Raw genomic sequence first — 24,767 nt, 5'->3', positions numbered from 1 at the left:
TAAAAGCTAACTTTTATGAGGTGCTCTCTGCAGCACCACAAAAACAAATTCTTTGTATAGCTTGAAGTGAGACATTTGTTCATCCAATGCCTAGAGTAAGAGACAAAATTTGAAGAAAATTTCCTTGCAATTCATCATTGCATATATATCATTCAGCCCAAAAATTTAAACCACTGACACGTGAAAAGAATAATATTAACTTTTCATTACCTGGTTCCCTGCAAATATGTTAGGCAGCAATGTTAGTCTTTTCTTATGGGCACAATAAATATTTAAAGAATGCCAGCAAGTATATGTTTTTTTAAGAAAGTAGGCATTTAACAAATTAATTTTAAGAAATTACTTTCTTGATTCTTTGAAATTTTATGTGCAGGACTAACAAAATAGAGATAGGTTGCATAAATATCTGCACAAATCTGTACTTAATCTAGAGCATTAGACATTTGTAGATCATTAAAACATGAAGTTTGCCACATTGTCATGATTCACACAGTGGTACTTCAACTTTAATGAAGATGACTGTAAATGTGATATATTTGGCTTTAACAATTGAAGTGGTCAGGTTGTGGGGGACAGGGGACAAGATGAATAATAAAGCCTTCCATTAAAAATACAGCAATGGAAGTTATAAGTTAGATAAGGGAAATAATTGTACTCATGTGTGTTTATTTATATTATATATTGGAATTCTAATAGCAGAAAGGTTAAAATTAGGAGGATTTAAAGTATAGGTTTTGCTGGCTATACGCTGGTTGATATTTCTAATGCACCTGATGTTAGATTGAGTATATATATCGAATCTATCACAAATCTATTAGAAAATAAGTTATATATATAGCTATACTTCTAAAGAGAATACAGTATGAATGGTTTACTTTGCCATTCTATGGCATAAAATATGCTAGGACAATCAAGGTTGTGCTTGAAACATTTTTCATGTAAATTACTTTTAAAATATTTTGCTTCTTGTTGTTAAAGGAACTTGTGTATGCGGTGAATGCACCTGCCATGATGTAGACCCAACAGGTGACTGGGGAGATATTCACGGGGATACCTGTGAGTGCGATGAAAGGAACTGTAAATCTGTGTATGACAGATATTCTGATGACTTCTGCTCAGGTAAGAACAGTAATGGGGTGAGCAAAGTTTTGGGCAGCGGCAACAAACCATAATCCAATACATTATCATGTAATGTCACAAATTTGAATTTACAGACCTTACTTAATCTGTGCTTTTCATATTTAATGCCAACAACAAACTTTCAAACAATTCATAGTTTAAAGTAATCAAATTTAAGAGAATGTTGCTTTTTGTTGTGTTAATTGAGCAACACTACAGGTATCTATTTGCAGCCTATAACAAATGATAACAGTGAATATTAGCTTGTTTAGAGCTGCCTGCTTTGTATGAAGGACCTATAGCCCTAAATACCAAATCATTGCAAATATGGAAAATGTCAAACCCATGGTAGGATTTCCAGTATTACAAAAGGCATGGGCATTAAATACATAAAGTATGATTTCAAATGTACTTATATAATATATACCTAAACTGTAACTGTGTATCTGTATCAAAAAAGCACAGTGAGTGCTACCAGTAGATTTTTTGTATCCTTTGTATTTTCAAAAATAATTTTTTAAAAATTCCATTAGTTTCCTACATTCTGTTCATTTACCCCCTGTTGTACATTGAATAGTATTACAGTAAGGCCAATGTAGAAAAACTTTCCTGGGTTGATGGGTACTGTGCGCTAGATGCCAATGTGACCCTTTTTAACATTGGGGGATACTTGGATTCACTATCAGTGTGTAAAATGACACTTGCAGATAGTCTCAAAGTATCATTGAGTAAACACACTAAATGGTTTCTACTTATATCTAGTATTTTATCTTTGTAAGAATTATGTGAATAAAACGTATGAATAAAGTGCATGTCACATACAGTACCTTTACAGAGACATTACAAGTCTTTTTTTTAATGTTTATATGTTCTTGTTTAAATCCTTATCCTTATCCTTAGGAAATCATATTCAGCCCTATTTAATTAACCCATTGGCTTATCGTTTTCTGATGATTTTCTTAATTCTATTTAAGTTATTATATATTCTTCTTTTCATTGAAAAAGCATATATTTTTTTCATTTGCAAATAATTTTTCAAGACTTTGAACTTGAAATTTAATTTTAGTGTCACACAGAATTGATCCAATTGTAAAATGCAATGTATACTGTTACCTTATAGTAAGACTTCTGTTGTTTTATTTTAAACCTAATATATATATATATATGTTAACATGTTTTGTCTATAGATTCCCTAGAAAATAAAATATTTTTTGCAAACTAATGTTGCTAAAGAATCCTTTGTTTTCTGGTAATTTAAGTTATGACCAAATTATCACCAAATAAAGAGTGTAAAAGTGCTGTAAACCATAAAGATTATACAGGTAGGAGAGCTGAAGTGGTTAATTAGATTTCTGTTAGGTAACAATTTTAGGATACAATGTTGTTATATTTTATGTGTATTGGTTACTATACTATTACATTATGCTAAATATTTTATTTTTACATCAGCCCTCCTATTCTTTTTCACTTTTCCTTAACTGCTTGTTCCACACATGCAAACACGTATCAGTTGATAGAGGGTTCAAATAGAAAAGACCACCATTGATGTAAATAAATGTCAAGGCATTGATAACAGGGTAGTAATTACTTTATGTTATGCTGTTGACGTCACTGGACAGCATGACCAAGACGTGAGCTGTCACATCACATCAGCAGAGCAATGAAAAGCAATTACAGGAACCCATTATCAAAGAACCATACTTTTTGCACTTTTTAATAATAATTCACAATCACTTCAGATATAGTTTGAAATCTTGCAGGCAGGAAATACCTTTCAAAGTAATGCTGTGAATACTTTGCATACACAACATGTCTACAGCAGGAGTTGGGTAATATGTCATTAATATTGAGTAAGTGCTCAATGCACATGATTAATTTATATTTCATTCAGCATTTGGTAATGACAAACCTTTAGTCATTCTTTCTGAAAAAGCTAAATAAGGTGAGAGCTTGGACTGGCAACAGTCTATCTTACCCCAATGGGTTTATGGCCAGATTTCTGTTTACAGTAGTCACATTTGTGAAAGATTTTTTTCTGACTGCATGTTTCTTTGTTAAGCTCCAGTGTCCTTTGTGTTGCCTTAATTGTGTCATAGGTAAGCTTGGTATTTAGCTTCAGGTCTCAAGTGAAATTCAGTGATTCTTCCCAAAAAGAATAAATCTGAACACTGCTAAAGTTGGGCGATCGGTTTTGGTGCCTGAGGTACGTTGTACATGTTATTGTCTGCCTGCCGAATTTACTGAGCCATATGCTATACATGTCAGTGACATGTATAGTGGACGGCACAACAAATCCAGTCAGCGGGCAATGATGGGCACAACATACAACGCATCGAATCCAGCCAGCAGCCAAACCCAGGTTGTCATTGGTACACACTGTACCTGGTGTACAGAGGTTTCACTGTCCAATACCGAAGGAATTCAAGTGGAATCAAGTAGAATTTTTGCCCTGTAGAAAATGTTACTTCTGGCAGAATATTCCATTGCATATAACATAATTCTGTTGGTAAAATGTTTTTATATTTTGTTAGTAAAAATATTTTACCAGCAGTATATTTATTTTATGTGTGAAATTTCTACCTGTAGAATAATTAGTTTACTTTATTCTCCAAAAAATTCTACTTGAAAGTCATTTTATTATATAGATTAAATATAAATGAGGGCCGGAGATCACGACTAGGAAGAGAAGAAAGGAGAAGATGGTGGCACCCTGTGACGGAACGGGGACAGGTAAATATATTGGGGCGTAGTTCCTCTACAGCCTAACTACTCTTTTATAATTGCCTTTTTTGTCCCCCTACATACTTTAAATTGTATATTCTCTAAAATAATAAAAACATTTTTTTACTTTTAGATGAAAAAGAATCAACTGGGCAGCTTGCATGCCTGTTTTGTATGCACACACAGTACTGATTCCTTCAGCTATAATGCCCCCTTATAGTTCATTCTCACCAGACAAGAACTGATAAATAAACTATAGATATAAACTATTTTTGGTTACTGGCACTACAGCTGCCTATGATTCATTGGACTCTGGGTGGTTGCCAGTAATCACAGAACAAACGACAGTGAAAGAACTAGTACCTAAATATAATTTATGCTTTTAGTGGCTGTAACATTTAGCATATAGTAGAGACATTATCTAAAATGCTTAAGCTGGGAGATTGTTTAAAATAAGATTCAACATGACAGAGCACAATAATAACAGATGTGAATATTTTTGTTTCTCAAGATAAATAAACATACAGGTAAACAATTGTTTATTTTCTTTAAATGACCCAAGCTGTAGATACAAGCTAAAAAAGTTTACCAAAATCAATGTATGAAACTTTAAAGTTTACCAGTGATGTTCCATTTTATGAATCAGCATGACATTACTTTATATATCAGTGTGACATTTCAAACATTTTTGTCTTTGTTTGCCAAGAGTAAGCTTTGATTGAAGTTTGTGATTACTGGTGCAGGTCATGGGCAATGTAACTGTGGGCGATGTGATTGTAAAGAAGGATGGACTGGAAGGAAATGTGAACACCCACGGTCCTGTGCTCTGTCGATAGATGAAAGCAAGAAAAAATGCCAAGGAAGTTCCTCTCAACCATGTTCTGGAAGAGGTGAGTGGCTGAGAGTGATGTTTAGTTTACTAAGACTATAAAATATCTAAACAGATATGGATGTTCACATACCTTATGGCAGCCACCATAACTGTTGTCTGTTTGTCATTATTTACTATAATGTAGGTCATGGTTAGGCAACCTTTGCCCTTGCAGCTGCAGGATTTTGACAATTGCATTGCACCTTACTGTATAAAATTCTTAGGGTATGCTAGAGGCTGTCTATACCTAGTAAAAGTCATGTATTTAAAATATATGCCCCTGAAACACTGAAGGATGCATCTGTCTTTTGTTTAGCTAGCTTACATGTGCTTGTTGTAAATATAAATCTATATGGTTCTTCAATTGATGACCTTTTAATCTGCATTAATTGTCAGGTAATCCTTTAAAACACCTGGGGCTAAGCACATTACCTTTTCTTCTTGGTACTTTGTCACATTGCACTTCACATGGCAATTATTAATTTATTGTATGTAGGTGAGGTTTAAAACATTTAAAAATCAGCAACTTGGTCCCACAAGATCTTTATATGTTATAATCAGATAATAACATTGATAATATGATATATTCAAAAGGATAATTTATTGCCAAAATCAGCCATAGGATCCAAAAGTGAGTAGAAGGATATACATATATGGAATAATAAAATATCATTCTAAACTGTCATAGAGTTGAAGTTAGATTGGCAAACAGCGGGGAAAGACAGGTGTTTTTACAGATAAGTTCTGGCACCAAGATGTTGACAGAGCTTTCATCAGAAGTACAACGACCAATATCAGCAATCTGTGGTCACGCTATTCAGCACCATGGGGTAAGAAACTAAATGCTGCTGGCTTATGTAAACATATAGCAAATTGTACTAAACAGGGTGACTGACTAAATCACAGATATACTCTCAACACAACAAGCGTGCTATCCATAATTACTAGGTATGTCGGTATGCTTTCTCTCTGGTTTCGTTATTGTAAACGTGCAGATTATACAGAAAGGTATTAAACAAAAAGCTTATTATTATATGATTTGTATAGATTTGTCATGTCTTCTATATATTTGCAGCTTCTGTAATCTCTTACAACAATCTCCTTCAGTGCATTTTTCTGAAGAATATCATCCAGAGTGTTTAAAAATGTATATGGTGAACATTTGCACAGTTATACAATGGGAGGGGAATGGTTAAATAAAATCTGAGCCTACTCAAGGTATGCAGGACACACCTATGCAACAGTGCATTAGACAAGTATAAATCTCAACGCAATCATTTTTGAAAAATTATACTTTTCCTTTACATGTGACATTTTGCATGTTGACAATAACAGAAAGCTAGCATGTTAACCACCTGGGCGTTACACTGATGTCTAGATTTCTGTTCCAAAAGCGTTACACTTTGTTTTTCATGAAATTTTTTTTTTAAATTGTAGACCTGTAACTTACAGAAATATGTCCGAACAGGGTTTTAGTAGATATCATGAATATAAAAAATGTTTGAAACACACAATCATGTAAAAAAAAAAATTTAATAAAATTAAAGACCGAAAAAATTAGCTTAAACAAGAATACATAAATAAATGAAAAATACTGAAAATGCGATAATTCGGTATACTGTATAGTAATATATTTTTCTAAAACACCTCCCTAGTGTCCGTCACATACCTATAGACAAAACCACATAAATATATTTGTATTATTTTGTTTTGGATTGGATACAGAACTTTGTATTGAATCCAATACAAAATGAGAGTTTGAATTTACCAATTGCATACTTTGTATTTATTTTGAATTATTTTGTATTGGATTGGATACAGGAGTTTGTATTCAATCCAATACAAAATGTGTTTGAATGAGTTTCAGTTTGAATTTCCCGCACACGCGCCGACGTCATCGTGCGCGCCGACGTACACGCACGGAGGGAGAAGAAGCCGGCCGGCTTCTTCTTCTCCGCCGGCTTCTTCGATGTATGATCGCAGCGGGACCAGGTAAGTGTATTTTCATACAGTGAGAAAAGTTCGGGTTTATCGATAATTGTAACTATGTTAAGCCCATACCAAGGTCGGGCTTAACGGTTAGGTGGTTAGAGAATCTTATTACAATTGTCAGCCACTATTTGGCAAACAACAATTGTTAAGACAAATAAAGCCTAAGTCAGAAAAGTATAATATACAATTTAGTATAAAGTACATTTACGTAATGCATGTCCTTGTGGTTGCAAGTCCTAATTCTACCATAATTTTACTTTAAGTTACTTAATTTTACTTAACCACCTATAAGAACACATTTTAAGGGACTTCACTAAAACTGAAAGATTGGGTCTCTCCTGTGTTGCCCTTCACGCCATGTAAAATAAAAATGTCCCCCACCTTTTGTATTTTTTTTTTTTGCACATGTCTTTCTTTGCCTTCTTTGTTGCATTTAGCTACGGTAAAAGCACTTCAGAGAACTGTGTCCTGGCTCTCTTTCCATTCTGACTCATCCTTCCTAGCTGTAACTCCTGTATCCTGACTGACCCTATCACCCTAGCTTTGAAGCACACCCACTTTAACTTGGCCACATCCACATCTCAATTTGGCCATGCTTCCAAATTTTTACCACAATGTGCTAGATGAGGCAGGCTGCCATGTTTTTTGATCACCAATCGTCTAATGAAAGGTGATGACCAGGTGGTAAGTGGCAAGCTACAGGCTTGTGATTCATTAGTGTTATTGCTAATAGCCAGACCTCTGAAACATCCCTCTGTGGTGCATTCATGCACACCTTTATGATTATGGGAACATTTCAGAAGTAGTACAGCATTGTTGCCACATCATCACAGTAAGCATTGTTATGTGGACTTCACTAGCAGGCTCAACAAGTATTCCTGGGACTTTACAGGAGTTTTAACAGAGATGGTTCATAAAAGAGCTTTAACTCACAGTACAGATGAGCGCAAAACATAAGAAGAGGGTTTTTGGCATGGAAAAGTAGATTTAATTCCTAGTAATATTAAAATATCTGAAGGCTGAGCAACATGCTTTTGTATATAAAGTTCAGCTGCTACATTTAAAGTAATACATTAATGAAATGTACAAACAGAACTGTGAATGCAGAAGCACTTAAAAATATATGCTATTACAGATTTTATTTTCAATAGAGGGCCAAAGTCCCACTTTAATGGCTCATGTCAAAGAGCTTAATTCTATTTAAAGGTAGTTTTAACATGTTTAATATTTTATTTGAAAACAATCTAATGGCCCATGCAAACAATATCCATGGTGTAAGAAAAAAATGAGATGTGGTATGTCACTAATAATAACAGTAATAACATTTGTTTATCTAACAAAGGCTGGGGGGGAGGTGGGGGAGTTGTTAGGAGCAGTCTGTTCCAGGTGCACTCAATAAGTGGATGCATTGTGGAGGTTGCTTTTATCTTCTGCCCGATGGTGCTTCTATATATATATGACTCTTGGTAAATTTAGCACTTTCCTACTGCTCCCCATTGATATAAGGTGCTTTATTGACTAGTCAGCAATGTAGGGGGACCATTCCACTGGTCACCATGGGGGGGTACTTCCTTACTCACAGCAGTATAAAGAAGCATGACTCCACTTGTTACTAATGTAAAGTGACACCTCTCTTGTGAGCACCAATGTAAGGCAAAACTCTATTGGCTAGCTATGTAAAGGGGCACTTTAGTGGAAGAAAACACTTTTCCACTTACCACCATTATGAGGGGGCACTCCTATGTTGACCATCAATGTAAAGGGACTGTATTATTTACTAACAATGTAAGGGGATATTTCTTCACTGACTACCAATGTAAAAGGACATTTTATTAGTGACCATTAGAAAAGTGATAATTGTAAAGAAGACTATGCATTAAATATCAACTTAAGTGAACCAATGTAAAAGAGCATTATACAATGGCCACCAATACAAGTGGTAATATTTCCCCTTTAGCACCAATGAAAAGAAATACTTCTACATTGACCACCAATGAGTAGAAATACTACTTCACTGATCAGTGGCCACCAATGTAAAAGGGCACTTCTTTGCTGACCATTATGTATTTATATACAGGAGGTAGAAGTTTAAAAATCCCAGGGTATGAAAAAAGAAACTCAGTTTTGACTTATGACATTTAATGGACGATGAAGTGAACACCTCTTTACTTATGCCATGTATTGTCTTTGCTATTAAACTATCCTCTACATCTTTAGCAAACCAACCCTATAGACTCAGCTCTAAAGTATGGATCTGTTAGGTTCTGCTGCAGAAATTCACATACTACATAAAATAAAATATAATAAAAAAAAATATTAACAATAAAATTGTTTTAGTATGTGGATAATATTGCCAATGTATTACTTTACCTAAAAACACAATATGTTATTATAGCAATAAAGTTTACATTTACTATAATTCTGCAATATTAGGTTCATGAGCATTTTACTCATTGCGTTATCCCTTTGCACTGTAGTCTACCATGTTTCCAATTTTATGTGTCCAGAAATATCCTGACCTTATCATTTTAGTGGAATAGCTACTCCAGACAGTTTCCCCCCATGCCGTCAGCTTTTGTTAAGGCTAAGAATGGATTACATTTTTAGACTTTAGGAACTATTTTTTCACTTCCTGCTCTTGTCTGAATTGCTTTAAGTACAGCTGAGGTTTGATTTAACCTACTAAATCTATTGCAGCTTGTGGCTTACTGATGGTGGCAAATGTAATCCTTGAGAGGAGACTTAAGAAAGCAAATAAATTATTGTTTCTTCTACAGAAGATGTTTTGATCTGTTTTTATCTTAGAGTCAGGGTGAGAAAGAACTATAATTTGTACAAAACTACAATTAGATTCAATTATCACTTCTGAAAGCTACAGTGTTTTTATTTGAGTCTTGCATGCTTTACCTGTGCTTTGTACATGAACTGTGATTCATGATTATGACAGTTGTGGCTGGACTTATTCTTTAACTTGAAGAGAGTGCTGTCTGTGTTTAGCTGGACACCAATACAGCTAAACACAGACAGGGGAATTCAGACACTTACCACCAACAGTTACGAATGCAATCATTGGTGACCCCAACATTTACTCCTGGCTACACTGTACTGTTTATTGCAATATGCCTTTAATCAAATCTAGGAATGGCCCTGATTCAGTCAATGTAAAAATTATGTAACATTTTCTATTTTAGTGTGCCAAATCTTATGACTATTTCAGCTATAAATTTTGCTTTTACTTTTAGCTGTTTATAGTTTATATTGTTTAAGTACACATAAACAGTACAATTAATATGAGTTTTAATAATTTTGTTAAAAATTGATAACGACTGTTCATTATGGACAGTGTAATTCACTTCCAAATCCCTTGGGCTACAAGTTCATTAACTATGCAAATTATCCTAAAATTCCATTTACTATACTAAACAGCAAGCACTGAACCATTTAATACCATGCATACTAGCATAAATAAACAGACAAGTGACACCAATGTTATATGTGAATAATGTAAAAAAACACAATTCAGATATCTGTCACTAATTCAGTAATTACATTTTTTTGTAATTATCTTTTTTAGGTGGTATGTTTTTATTTCCTCTTACTCTGTATCTCCTTGCCTACATACTGGTAAAGCCTGTTTTGTACAAAGCTAGATATCTGAGACAGAAATGTACACAGAAAAAAATGATTAAGAACAGTTACTACTGTACTACTTCTAAGATGTTCCCTCTAAAAAACTAAAAGATAACTCTTTTTTTTCATGTGTAAATTCAAGCAAATTGATATATCAAAGGTGTTCTCCCAAAACCTGACTGTAAGAAACCAAACCTCCAGCACAGTAGGCGGGAACAGGGTAGCAACTCTGCAATGAACTTTAAGCAACAAAACAATCCAAACAAATATCATAAGGTGCAATAATGAATAAACAAACCTAAGCACTTTAAGCAGCAGTATAGTCACAAACATTAATAGGATGTAATGAATAGACAAACTTAGAGTAATACCTGTATCACTGTCCAGTGGTACTACAATTCCCAGCGTGTCTTGCATTGGGGTTTTTGTTGTCTGCTGAACATTCAGACTTCTGAAAACAATATTTGTAATACACAAAAGGGTTAAAGATGGGACAGGCTTGAAGAAGAAATTTTCAAAACAACTAACATCTGATAAAGACAACAGTTTTTTGTACAAGTGCACAATGACAGGCCAACAATGCCGATGAATGAGCAATGTCACTAGAAACGAAGAACCATCCTGGCAGCTCTGTTTGGGCGACTTTCGTTCACTATCTATTGTGTGTACGTTCGTTCAGTGATCGTGGATAGTTCTGCGGTACACTTTCTCTGGTACACGTCACTCCGTGCATCAAACGATAGTATCTAGTATATGTACATTTTTGGTGGAATATATTTGAACAATCATATCGTTACAGCACGTACAGATCATTCAAAATATTCGTGCATAATCGTTGATTTGTCTTAAGTTGTTCATTTTCTAATGACAGTTTTTGTACGTGTGTGCCTAGAAGGATTTTCAGATGTATGGAGTCAAGGCATTTACATATGATAGACTGAACTTGTAGATGGCATATGGTACATAAAAAAGAGTGTGTTCAGCCACTCTGCATGGGCCAACAGAAAAATAAAAGTATCAGTTTGTTTAGGGAGAATGTGACATAAAAATGCAGGAAAGGTGAGAGTCAACCACAGAAAATAATGATGCTAGGATGATGAGGAAATAATTCTAAAAGAAGTACAATTCAAACAATGAAACGTTAATGCTGCAACTACACCTATGGTAGCTATTTAAGCCACACACTTTAACATGCCAGAAGATCCATAGGAGGGGCTTTTATTAGCCCCTGTAGAAATTCAAGGCCTGGGACTGCACCTGGGAGAGGATTAACCTGGACAAATGCCTCTAAACAGCGGTAGGTATAGATCTCAATATTTCTTTCCATAGTCAGGGATGGAGGGTCATCATTCTCTGATAAGATCCCTGGCTAATGCTGGATAATCAAATCTCAGAAGAAGACCCTGCAGCGACTTTTCAGAGACCTCTCTACTCCCCAGATCGCACCAGAAAAAAAGAATGATGATGCTTTGTTTTACATGTGGATCTGAGCAATTAAAGGTACGTGGTGGGTGTAGTTAAAGTGTATAGCAGTAAGTGATTAGAGGCTTTGTAAAGACATAATAATAGATATATCAATAGATTTTTCTTTGAAAATTTGCTTTGGCCTGGTGATCATCTTAGGTCTCTCACAGAGAAGTGGAGTCTAGAGATCATGGTTTAAGAGAAATTGACTAGAATTCTTATGAGTATGCACAATACATTTACGTCAATCTGGGCAACCATGGATTGCATATCACCATTCTGTTCTTCCACCTGACCCCCTGACTATACTGTGAGTAGACTCTCTTCCATAGTCTGTGCTTTCCAGGTATTGTCTGCCTCTCTAATCCTCACCCCTTCCCCTTCCTTTTCTTTCTCCCTAATTTCCTGTTTCCTCTCCTCCTCTCCTTTTCTTCTTCTTTTCTCTGTCTTCCATCTCAGTCTTTGTTACATGTCTGATTTAGGGTCTTCCCCCAGACTATCCTATCCTGGATTCTGTCAAAGCTCTTGATACGTATTAAGTCCACAACTACTGCCTTACTCCATACTTGGGACTGCTCCATAACATCATTGGACATTATTCTATACTGTACATCATGGACAGTTGGTCACCTGGGGAGATGGGTTCCTTACCTTTATGTTTCCAGTTTGTTATCTCCTCACCCCTTAGATTTATTACTACCCCCCTTGATTTATGATAACTTTGATTTGTTATGTTGTTTCTTCAATCCTTCAGTAAAACCAATAACGAAACTTGTTAAAAATTAGTTTTGAATGTTTGTAGGTGTTGCTTTAGGTTCCGCAAATTGAACCTTGCTAGACCAGATTACCAAAGGATTGACTTGTAATACCTGTATCTCCCAGAACATTGCATCTGATAGTTCTACAACCATCTGTAGCAATTGTATCTTCTAATGGGGAACTTGTTTCCGTGAAACCATACAAGGAGGGATATCATTTTACTTTATAGAATTCTAAAGTAAGATTTTCACTTACTGTAATTCCGAAGGTTTCTTTGGAAAAAATGCAGAAAAGTCAGAAATAGATATAGACAGCATTTAAACTTTGCTTACTCTATTCAAAACTCAAATATTTTGGCTTCAGGTACACTTGAAGCTTGAAACGTATGATAAATGAATTATATCGCTTCTATTATCTATATCGCTCCTAAATAAAAAGCACTGTTTATAAATTGCAAGCTGTAACAAGTGGTTTAATTTGCAACAAAAGGAAAATATGCTTTGGCAATAAATAAAAAGCTGTAAAAGACAAACTGTCTGTTTGCTTGCAGTTAAGCATAGATTTTTGAACAACAGAACATTTTAGGGGGCACTGTGGTCTTTCACCCAGAAGTCTGTAGATTACAAAGACACCTGCATCCATTACAAACATGGGGCATTCAAATACAGGCATTTCAGTACACAATATGTATATTTCTAACTCTCCTAGCAACAAGCCTCGGCTTTTATCTAAAGCTGAACATGATCTGGCTCATCACTATGGTGACTGGAGTTAATGTTACAACACCTGCTATAATTTTCAAACTACTTGTCAACAGCAGTAAAAAAAATGTTTTTGTTGGGTAGCATTGCTAGATTTATGGTATAAAGTAGCTACATCAGATATTTTCTGCCCTATAGAATACCACTGCTCTTTATACTGCTTTACTGTATAAGACTCAGGGTTCACCCATATGAAGGATTGAATCATCCCATGTCAAATGTATAAAACTTAAGTCATCAGTTATTGAACAATAAAAACCATTATCCTATATGATGTTTGCATTATATCAAGGTGTACATTTCTCCGCAGAAGTGACTTTTTTTCACTAAATATTGGAAAGTCTACTAAATAAAGGATCTGAAATATAACTGCACATAATAGAAGTTGAACTGTCCGTGACATCCTATTAGCATTTTAAAATGGTTTGCCAAATCGTACAAAAAGAGGTTTCCAGAAAGGTTACTTTCTTCTGAAACTGTCCTGCCTAGTTAACGCAGCAACTTGTACAGTGAAAGAATGGCAAATGCTCTGCACTTTGAAGTATCGTATACCGCCTTAACAGAATAAATTATTTTCTAACATTCATTTTAAGATTAAAATCAACTTTATGTCTGCAATAACTTTACTTTCAGTTTCAGAATGAAGATGCCAGACAAAAAAAATGCTTTTTTTTTTTTTGCCAGCACAAAAGAAATATGTAGAGTTTAGATACACCACTATTCAGATCTTAGTCAGAGTTTGACTCAGTGGGAACTTTTGGGTGTTATAAAATTATCTGCCCCGGTGACTCCTGCAATCTGTCCTTCCTATGTACATATGTGGTGTTATGTGACTAAACAGACAGCTTAGGGGGGAGTTGTAAACGAGAAAATTTGGTTTAGAAGCCGGGCTATCCTATAATGTCCTAGTCCATGAATCACTGGGAAGGAGTACGGGGCTGTAAAAACCATTGTTTGGTGTTGCCAGCCTGGTGTCCTATTGAACCTATTGGACAGCAGCATCACTTGGTGTATGCCCCAGTATATCTAATAAAAGGCTCCGGCCACCATTTCAGTATGATCATTTGAATCCGTCTATTAGGTAAGGCTCTGCTGGTTTCAGCCCTGAGTATTAGGTTTGCAGTTTTTACTGCAATGGGGACTGGAAGTTGTTTTGGCTCTGGGTGGGTGGGTGAGAGAGGGAATCTGCGTGGAACTGGATACATGCAAATCACTGGATTCAGGATGTTTCCACTATTTTAAGCCACTTTGATGAAGCAACTAAAATGTTCAGTTATGATCAGTGACATCTCAATTGTCTGCATGCTGGAAGTGCTGCTCTTTGGGCTCATGGAGGGCAAAAAAGATTATGAATTAATTTTATAAATTAGCATTTCTTTCATTTTGCAAAATGATACCATACAGTAATACATTCAGTAATTTTTTTTGCTCATAATCTGCAAGTGTGCTAATTTGACTGGATTTTATTGTGTAAAATGCAAAATAAAAAGGGAGCTGATTTAAAAGAAAAAAATGCCTGGAGCTGAGCTTTCGGATAGCAAATAAAGTTATCACTTATATACTAAACTTTCCTTTTTTATTTTTCAAATAAAACAAAAGGAATACTATATGTGGAACATTCTGTAAATATTCCAAGAATATCCTTGATTACAGTTATAGTTTACAGCCACTTTAAATATCGCTCTTACCTTATTCAATATGGATGTTCTCCATATTGAGGAGTAAAAGACTGCGACCAAAGCTTCCTAATTATTTGAAACAAATGCAGGGATTTAGGGGGTTGAATCCTAGCTTTAAATTGAATTGAATCTGATTATCCATATGGATGAAGGAATGTAAATGTTTATGATTTCTGGTGTACAAGTGAAAATCAAAGATTGAAAAAGGCAGTCATGTGGCCCTTTTTGACAATGGCTTTCATTTCCTGAACTGCACTAGAAAAACTGGAGGGATATCATTGCATGATTTGAAGTGTAGGCTTTTGTTGTAGACACTTTTGATTCAGGAGCCCCTTAAAGTTTTGTCTTCCCATGTAGTTCCATATTCTAAAGAGAACCTAGATAGCTAAAACCAGGACAATTTGATTATTTTATAAATCTGCACATTTTAAAAAGATTAGTTTGCAATATATGAAAAGAGCAAACAGAAATGGTGGCAACTGACATGCACGCTGTATTCCATTTTGGTGTAATGTATGGATAGGATATGCATAGTTCACCGAATTGTTTAGCCCTCTGGCTTTATACATTTTTCTTCATTATAATCAGAGTTATAGCAGTTAGGTACATAGATGGATGCAGAATACCAGCCAACAGATTTCCACATTTCTTGGTACCTTTTCAGCTGAACAGCAGGTTTCTAAGCAATGGGAGTCCCTGAGCTCTTAAAACAGCATCACTGTCTGCTGTTATTTAATGAGTAATAATAAGTGTGTACCCTAATGGCATTGATTTTCTTTTTTCATATTTAACTCCTTTGGGTGCACATAAGGGAAGGTAATTTATTATGATCTTGAGAATAGCTAGGAAGCTGTCAAGTCACCCTGTAGGAGGTATATTATTATGCTTCAACATAGCATGTTAATGTTTAATAGAAGAAACACTATTTTAAATGTAGCAAGGTTTTTTTATTGATGTGAATATTGCAACAATTCTTGGTCAGTTGAGATTCCTTTGTGTCTTAAATAATTTTTACAAATTTTATTTTGGAAGCAAATTTGTTTCAAGATATTAAAAAAATCATACTTGTCCAGATCAATAAGATACTGCTTATATAACTAACTGCCTTAACAGACCATGTGCCTGGGGTAGCAAGGGCTCCATATATAAAGGATAATTTCTGGACCAGGGGCTGAGGGATGTGTGGATCAACTCCTTATTCTCAGTGACACAAGCACATGCCAGCTAGCTTAGAGCAAAAAGGTATTGAAATGATTGGTCTTCATTACAGCTACCAACTATGCTGGTGGCAAGGCCAGTAGAGTTCCTAGTTGCATGTTAACTTACAGTATAGATGGGTTTGGAAGCTTAAGATGCCCAGAACCAAAACCCAGACAATGAGATGGCCCAGGAAATTAGGCTCCACAAGGCTGGAACCAGATGCTAATGACAGATTAGACAGAGAAAAGCGAATGCTAATGCCCAGGGTTTTTCCATATTGTGCAAATATGCTTACTTACAAACTTACCTGTCAATGTGCCCCCCTCCAGCACTGCAATACCCCTTGTCAGTCCATCACTGCTGTTGTCATTTTAACTGGACTTCTGGCCAGCCGGCAATGACAGCGCTACTTCATCTCAGCATGCAATCATCTCAAGCCTGTACAAAAAAAGCAAAAAGGCAGAAAGAGACTGGCAGAAGAGACTTAATTATCCTACTGTTAGTAATGAATTATTATTATTTTTTTGTTCAAATCTGTTTATTAAGTAGATGTTTTGCAAATAAGCACTAGAATGTGACAAAACAATGGAGGGAAAAGAACAAACCAAAGGGAAAAACAGTGGGGGAAATAACCAATCACTTTTTGAAGTGTGCAAAGTCAAATTTACAATGACTGTAACCGGGTAGTAGATGTGAAGTCCAACAGAAGATAATGAATAAATAATAGAATAAAATAAAAGAAACAACAAACAAAAAAAAATACTCCATTTATCAAGGGTAAACTATAGTACCAGGCTTATAGGTCTAATAGTGAAGTAGAGTAGGGAATCGTTACTATACATAGAAATCAAAAACTAGTATGATTAATACCCAAGTTGCCAATGGTAAAAAAAGGGTGAGTGGTGTTGATGTCAGAGTAAGGGGTACCAGGGAGGGGGGAAGAGAAAGGCAATAAGGGGTAGAATAGAAGGACTGAGGCAGAAGGGTTGAAAGGAAGGGAGGATGAAAGGGTAGGACTTTTTTTTAAGTGGACTTCACTACTGCTTCAACGGCAGAAACAATTCACGGTGCAAGGAAAAGAACAGTACCAATGGACAATATGAACAGAAACAATAAACACACTTGCAGTAAACACAAAAAACAGTGGAAACATAACGGGGTGACAAGCAGGAACTAACTACAGACTAACTACAAAAAGAAAATTGAAATCCCCAATGTGACTTATTTTACAAAAATGTGAGATTAAATTACAACTTTTCTTAGGGTACAATTTCTGTTATGTTAATAGAACGGTAAAATATGGTAGTTTAACAGTAATAGTAAAGAATATTTGAAAGCAGAACTACTGTAGTACACAATAAGGCAAGCTATTTTTGCAGAAAGGGATGGACGATGTACCTTCTGCAATATCCCCTCCTACCCACCTGATTGCTCTAGGTATCTGGCAAAAAGCTAAGCTGTGCATATGCAGCATCAACTTTGATTCCCCAGATATGCGGCAATCCCAGCTTCGCCTCATTTGCATCTGTCTAACAGCCTAGCAGTTATTTTTATCTCAACATGTCTAATCTAGATGGCCGAAGATCTTCTATAGAAAGAGAAGAAAAAGAAGATGGTGGCTTTCTGTGAGGGAACCCAGGACAGGTGAGTTACCCAGGTTTAGACCCACTTTACACATCTAACTACGCACATCTAACTACGGCTGCACACAGTATAATTAAAAAATGCATATGAAGCTTGGAAGGTCAAAATGAAGCAAAATTGGACCTTATTTGTATGTGCACTGCTATCTGACAGTGGTAGTTTAACATAAAGTAAAAAAAAATTGTGAAAAAACTAATTTGCTGTTTAACCTCAGCTTCAATAAACATCAGGGAGCAGTTAATCAAAGACAGTCTGAACATGCCCTAACTGTTACAGCTCAAAAAATTTTAGGTCCTCAGAAATTATTATATCTACAGCTCACAAAATATTAGTGTGGTGGTCATTGGGAAGAACACCTTTACATTACTAGATAGTGGGAAGAATGTCACCCTTACAAATAGACAAAATGATCATTAGTATCACTTAAACTAACCCGAGAGGCAGATTACCCCCAATGGTATCCCTACTTTGACATGGTGGTGGAGTTTAGGTTCTGAGCCCAGTAAGTGCCATGGCTATTAGTAAGGTCACCAACAACTTGAAACTTTCTGACACTGACCAAAAAAAGAATACTTTTGATGGTTTGGCATTAACCTAAATAGGCTGAAAGTCATATCCAGGAAAAACAAACAAATAAAAAAAAATATTAAGCAGCAACCCAAAGCTATTTACTATCATCAAATCACAGGTAAAATATGGTTGCATCGTTCCTTAATTTCTTTCTATATCCACAGCTGCAGCTTGTAACCCAGCTTTTGTCTCCACATATAAAAATGCTTTTGTGTTACTTTGTAGAAATTGTTGTTGGATGTAGCTTATATTTGGCAAAGTATAACAGAGAAACTTTTAGAGCTACATTTTCTCATTCTGAGAGCCTGGCAGTGTCCCCAGGATACTCCACTTAAATTGTGCAAAAGATCTAAAAATATGTACATTGGCGTGTGACATTAGTATCGGAATATCTCAACCTATAGCTGGTAAAGGAGATATTTTGTATGCCAAAGTGAATCAAAGGCCTGACAACTGTAATGGATTTATTTGAAGTTTTAGGACCACTATCACTATATTTGGAAATGGCTCACCTTTTTTTGCTTTCTGCTGAATAGATTTTTCTATGTATTAATTGCAGTCCAAAGAGCAATTTAACTGCCAATTACTAAAGAACAAGAATAAATACAGAATTAAAGGATATGAGTCATCTCTCTATTCACAATTTTCTGATTGAAGGTTCAATTAATTGCCATGTATTTTAATGACTCTGAAACTAAAATACTATTTTCATCCATTCAGCTGTGTTTTAAATCAAGCACTGGAGATGGTTTCTTCTGTCATGGGAAGAATTACTTGACAGCTTATAATCTTTTCTTCTTCACATATCCTTTAGAGACAAAAATAATGCATGCAAGCTGTAATAGTATACATTAATTATGGAGAAATCTACCTAGAGACAAACTATACCAAGGACGACTAGTTGACAATCTTTTGCTTCATTTTTGGTATCAGGTGAAAATATTGAAGTGCTTATTTAAGGATACTTATGAATTGTGGAATTCAAAGGTATCTCTAGAAAGATGATTCGAAAAGTGGCACTTTTTAGAAGAAAACTGCAGCTAGTACAATGTATTAACACTCAATTTCTGTATTTTAAACTCATGGCATCAACTGGAATCTGTGTTCTTAAAGTTTAAAAACAGTGGTAGTAAATTAAATATTTTCTCTGTAAAAAGCAGCTAAATACAGGATATTTAAAAACTAGAAATTGCCAAAGCAGATACAAAGTTCAGTAAAACTTGGATATAAAACAGACAGAAATTTACAAAGTACAATGCGATGTTAGAGAGAGAAATCTAGGGTAACCTGTATATCTTGCTTTCTTCCATCTGAATTTTTATAGACCTGTATATTGTATATTATTACACCTAAATTATTGACTTTCCCAAACCGTGATTTCACTTTCAAATGTATTCTGTCAAAAGAAAGAAAGAACCAGAAAAATGTCCCACTAACCACTGAGCTAGAATTCTACCCAATTAAAGAGAAAATGTTAATCTCCTTGGTTCCTATCAGCAATTCCAGCAGTGGTTCCTCCTGCGACCATCCTCATCATTACAGGATACAGTAGTGAGAGTTCGGCATGAAGAAGCAATAACCACTGTGGGTTGTTCTGGTTTCCCAGCTGACTTTCCCAGGCTTTCTTTTAAATTAAGATATTTTTCCTTAACTGCACAGGGTAATTTATATAGTAATTTATACTATTTATTACTATAAAATAGTACTTTCTATAATAGTTTAGTGATTTTTTTAGGAACTTGCACATTTTATTAACATTTAAAAAAGTAGACAATCCTGATTTTTAATTTGTTTTTATTTTGTTAAAGATGATGAAATTTCAGTGATTTAGGTTGCAGTACATAATCACTCCTACCACAGCTACAAAACACTGATACATTTTTTTAAGTTATACGCCAAAATTGTTTAGTGTTATATTATTATTATTTTATTAGCATACCTGATTGTGGCAGGTAAAACACATGGATTATTTCAGAAACCCTAGAAATTTAATTTCCGTCACTAACCCCAGCAGGTCCATACAAACTAAATATAAATCTGTTCACAGTTCTCTAACCTACTGAGCAGATTCTACATGTTGGCGCCATTACCATTTCCAAGCAAATAATTTTTCATAAATTCTTTTCCAATATTCTATAAAAGATAGACGCATCATTGTGTTCATGTTGAATATACTATCATGCCAGTTAAAAATGTTATTGAACACACTGCTGTTTCAATGCAGTTGGCAACTTTTCTCTCTGCCAGTTATTGGCTGGTGTTACAGTTTGTTACATACTTTCCTTTAAAAAAGTGTATTGAAGAATGATTTGGATTCCAATAGGACTTTGCTTTCCAGACCTTCCACTACCAATATAATTTAATGGCTCTTACTTTTTGAATGATATTTAAACCCCAACTAAAGCCAACACTGAACATGGCAAATTCTATGTCATGTTGGTTAGTGCCAATTATAAGTATTACCTTTGGAACTAAACATTACATAAACATATCTTCTAGTGTCTACCTGTCATTGTCTATAGAAGTGCACCTATCCAGACAGACTGGTGGAACTAAATTCTAAAACTAAAAACTTGGGAGCAGGCAACTCTTTATTGCATAGTATGTCCCTTGAGCAATAAAACAAACTTTCTGCCTGTTTACCATTTTTTGAATGGAAACTATGTAAAAAAAGGAAATGAGGGTTTAGCTCCATTAAAAAAAAAACAGAGATATCACTTTAAATGGTGAAAAGTTTGAAATAGTGAAAACTTGGTGAACAAAATTTTTCCACATTTCACATAGGTGAAATATTAATGACAGCATAATCAATGATGTATCTACTAATTCCTACTTAAAGGCGGTAACACATACTAAAATACATTTCCTGAGAATACTATTTCTCTAGCACATGACCAAATACCAAACCATTTGCTGCAATCACATTGAAAATACAAATGGTTTCATGCTTACTATTGCTTATAAAATGTAGTTTAGTCTGGATTTCTTTTGACCTCCTATTTTGTGAGACTTTCTAGCCCACGGGTATTCTTTCAACATCAGTGATGCAACTAACACATAGAGGTGTGACTAGAAAATGTTTTTCAATATCCCAGTGTCTACTTCTGTTTACTCTGATGGCCTCATTTAATCTCTGTGGTACTCATGACAAATAGAAAGTGTTTGCTTATAACAGCATCTATTAAAACTTTCCTCCTGCAGAGTCTTGTGCTATAATGACTTTCATGTCATAACATATAAGCATACTATTAAGTGGTAATCTCTAAGCTGTACTGTGTCTTTACATCTGAGACTTGATTTCATAATATATAAATACATGCTTCTTTCATAAATAAACCAGATGCTTAATTATAAACTGAAATTGCCAACAGGACTAAAAATAATACTTTGGCCCAATAGCAAATGTCTAAAATATAGAGATCACAATGTATACCCTTTTAAAGGCTGTCCTACTACAATATGTTCAGGGCTATTATTTGTTCTGTAATACTTCTATCGACCTTGACTCTTAGGCTTGTAAGTTGGCACAAATCAAAATAGAATGTAATCTACCTATTTATTTTATCCATTTCCATGTAGATGTAAGAAGAAAAAATCATGAAACATGTTAGTGTAAGCTATATATTTATTATACGTTATATTATTGTCTCAAACAATAGAGCCAGACTAGTAGATTTACTTTTATTTCACTGTTATGTAATACAGGTAGTTTATAACTCAGCCCATATCTGGGTATAATGGAAGCCGCAACATACTAATAAGGTCATCCCGGTTCTTTTTTTGCTCTTTCTTCCTATTAGATTTTTTTTTTTAGCACATGTGAATGAAGCACACCATGGTTCTATGGAACCCTAGGGTTCATCCAGAGATTGCTCTGGGTTCCCTGAACTATTAGCAATTTGCCACTCCCAGTTCAGTTAACTGATGCCTATAATCTTTGTGACTGTCTGTAAGGGGGGCATTCTTCCCACTGGCCAGCAATGTAAGATGCATTCTTCCCACTAACCATCACACTAACAAGTAACTTGTGGATATATGCATTGTAGTAGGAGTTACCTAATACCTGAAAGTTCTATCAAGGAGTATAAGGGATTACAGGCAAGGCAAGAAATTAAACAATTTAACAAATTGCTACTTTTCAGCCTGATTGCCACATTATGTAATTTGCACCTTTCAGTATTAAAAAATGCATTTGCCAGATGCTTGATGTGCAATATGCCATAGGCTACAATGGGGAACAGGCGTGTATTGTAGATGTAGTGAACTATGGGCTGTTCAAAGTGGTGAAGGGAGTTCCCAATCACCAGTTTAAAGCATCTACAGTACAGTAATCAGTTTCTGCTGATTATTGTAAAAACAATCATCACTCTTTCACGTTTTGATAATTGGGCCTTTTAGTAGATCTGTTATTTATCCATAATGCTATACAGAAAAAGAGACGGTTACTTTTACAGGAAGTCTCTATCACAGATACTAAATGTTCAGAGCAGCTGTCAGTCAACCAACATGGGGCATTGATTTAATGACAGCTCAGTGAAACCAGCATCCTGCACAATTTAAAACTGGTGGCCACTATATTATTTAAAAAAAGCTTTAGAGAGCAGAAACTGGAAGGAAAATAGGTAGTCAACAAAATAATTACTCACTTAATATAAAAAACCTTGTACAACTACATTTACAAAGCAAATGCAACTTTGGTATTTGAGTTTCCATACACTTTATTACTATTTTATTATACTTTCTTATCTGTGTGGAGTAAGTTTTTAAGCAGAACTGAACTGCAAAAAAAAAAAACATTGCAGGCAGGCAGGTTTTTATTACATTTTGTTTTTTTAAGGCACAGTTACACTTCAATTATCTTTTTAATGTAAGTTCTGATTCATAATTTGAAACTAGTGCTTAAAAGATGGACAAAACCGAACCTAATGGGAAATATCCTAGCTCTGAAAATTATAAAAATAACAATAAAGAAAGAGAAAATTAGCACCAGCAGAGCTTTATTAAGATTTAATCCATTTTCTAGTGGGGGCCAAAGTGTTTTAGAACCTGGTGAATATATCCCCAATCAAAATATGAAACACTTCCTCTAAATCAATAGCAGACAAAACCCTGAAAAATTGTAAAAAAAACAGATCTGTTGTTTTATGGGACATTAAAACAAATATGGTTTATGTCTGTTAAGGGTTTACTAACATTTATAAGCCTCTTAGCCCCGGTTTTTAGTACTTTTAAATCTAAACTAAGGCATGAGATCAGCCAGTATGGTGCATAGTAATATCTGCTTTTTGACTAGTGAAGGGTTTATTAACTGTTTTTATTCCATCAACAGTAATATCTGCTTCTAGGAAGACAGTTTCAGCATTGGACATAATAGGAGAGAGGCTAGCCCCTACAAGATAAGCAAGATTAGGTGCTAAAGGGAAGTATAGCTGTTGGTAGAAATGAAGCAATTACTAGAAAACAAGTACATATGGACAGAACCAAGGTAGAGATTCAACAATCATTAAGTGAATGTTCTAATAGACCCCTAACATTTTACATGAAGTTTTTTTTAACATTCATCATTCTGTTAGCATTGAAGTTGAGTGGCTAAGGGCATTGATAAGTGAGAGAGGTGGCTCAAGGTCAGTCCAAGGCAGGTATCCAGCACAATTAAGTCACCACAAGGCATTCTGTATACATAAAGACATTCTGAATTCTGTATATATTCTGTATTCTGTATATATACATATATATATATATATATATATATATATATATATTATAAAATACTTACATAGTGGGGTTAATGTACTGAATCAGTTTTGAGTTCAGGCTGTTCACTAGGAAAAGTGAGCTCTGCAAGTTACAATTCACTTAGTTACAAGTGAAGCTTTACTGACTTAGGACAACCAATTATGTGCAAGCAAAAGCATATTGTACATAACCTTGCATATGATTGGGTATTCTTTAAAAATGTTTTTTATCACAATAACAAGGTTTCACTTTGCTACACAAACAGCCTAAACTCCCTTAATAAATCACCCCCTTGTAGTCAAAGATATATAGTGGGATATGTGAGTAATATATTATTTCACCAAGCCTTTGAAAAAAAGGCATATTTACAGCATATTTATTTAACAATACTGCTTTCAGAGGTTAAGTCTGAGTGTGCTTGAAGGGATCATACATTTATATTTAAAGCTGGTTGTATATTTCAGGTTGGTTGATCCTTGCGGAGTTCAAGGTTTACTGGGAAACCAGGATTATATGAAAGGAACTAATCCTGGGCTGCCTCTAAAAGTGATGGTGTAGAATCTTAATAATGAAACCTGCCAGACCAGATAGAAGGATTAGCAGAAGGTGTCAGGATGGTGT

At 34.9% G+C, this 24,767-nt stretch overlaps 1 protein-coding gene across 1 annotated transcript in view; it reads left to right on the top strand.

The window, feature by feature from the left end:
- Positions 1-24,767, top strand: part of ITGBL1 (integrin subunit beta like 1) — a 93,156-nt gene that overhangs the window by 45,979 nt on the left and 22,410 nt on the right. Inside the window, exons 6-7 of the mRNA XM_072411539.1 lie at positions 979-1,119; positions 4,584-4,730. Of these exons, the coding sequence (XP_072267640.1) occupies positions 979-1,119; positions 4,584-4,730 (288 nt within the window). The remainder of the gene's footprint in view (positions 1-978; positions 1,120-4,583; positions 4,731-24,767) is intronic.

Source organism: Pyxicephalus adspersus, chromosome 1, assembly GCF_032062135.1.
Source record: "Pyxicephalus adspersus chromosome 1, UCB_Pads_2.0, whole genome shotgun sequence".
Taxonomy (NCBI): Eukaryota; Metazoa; Chordata; class Amphibia; order Anura; family Pyxicephalidae; genus Pyxicephalus; species Pyxicephalus adspersus.
Note: the sequence above shows the minus strand (reverse complement) of the source record. Positions and strands in the feature narration are given on the sequence as shown.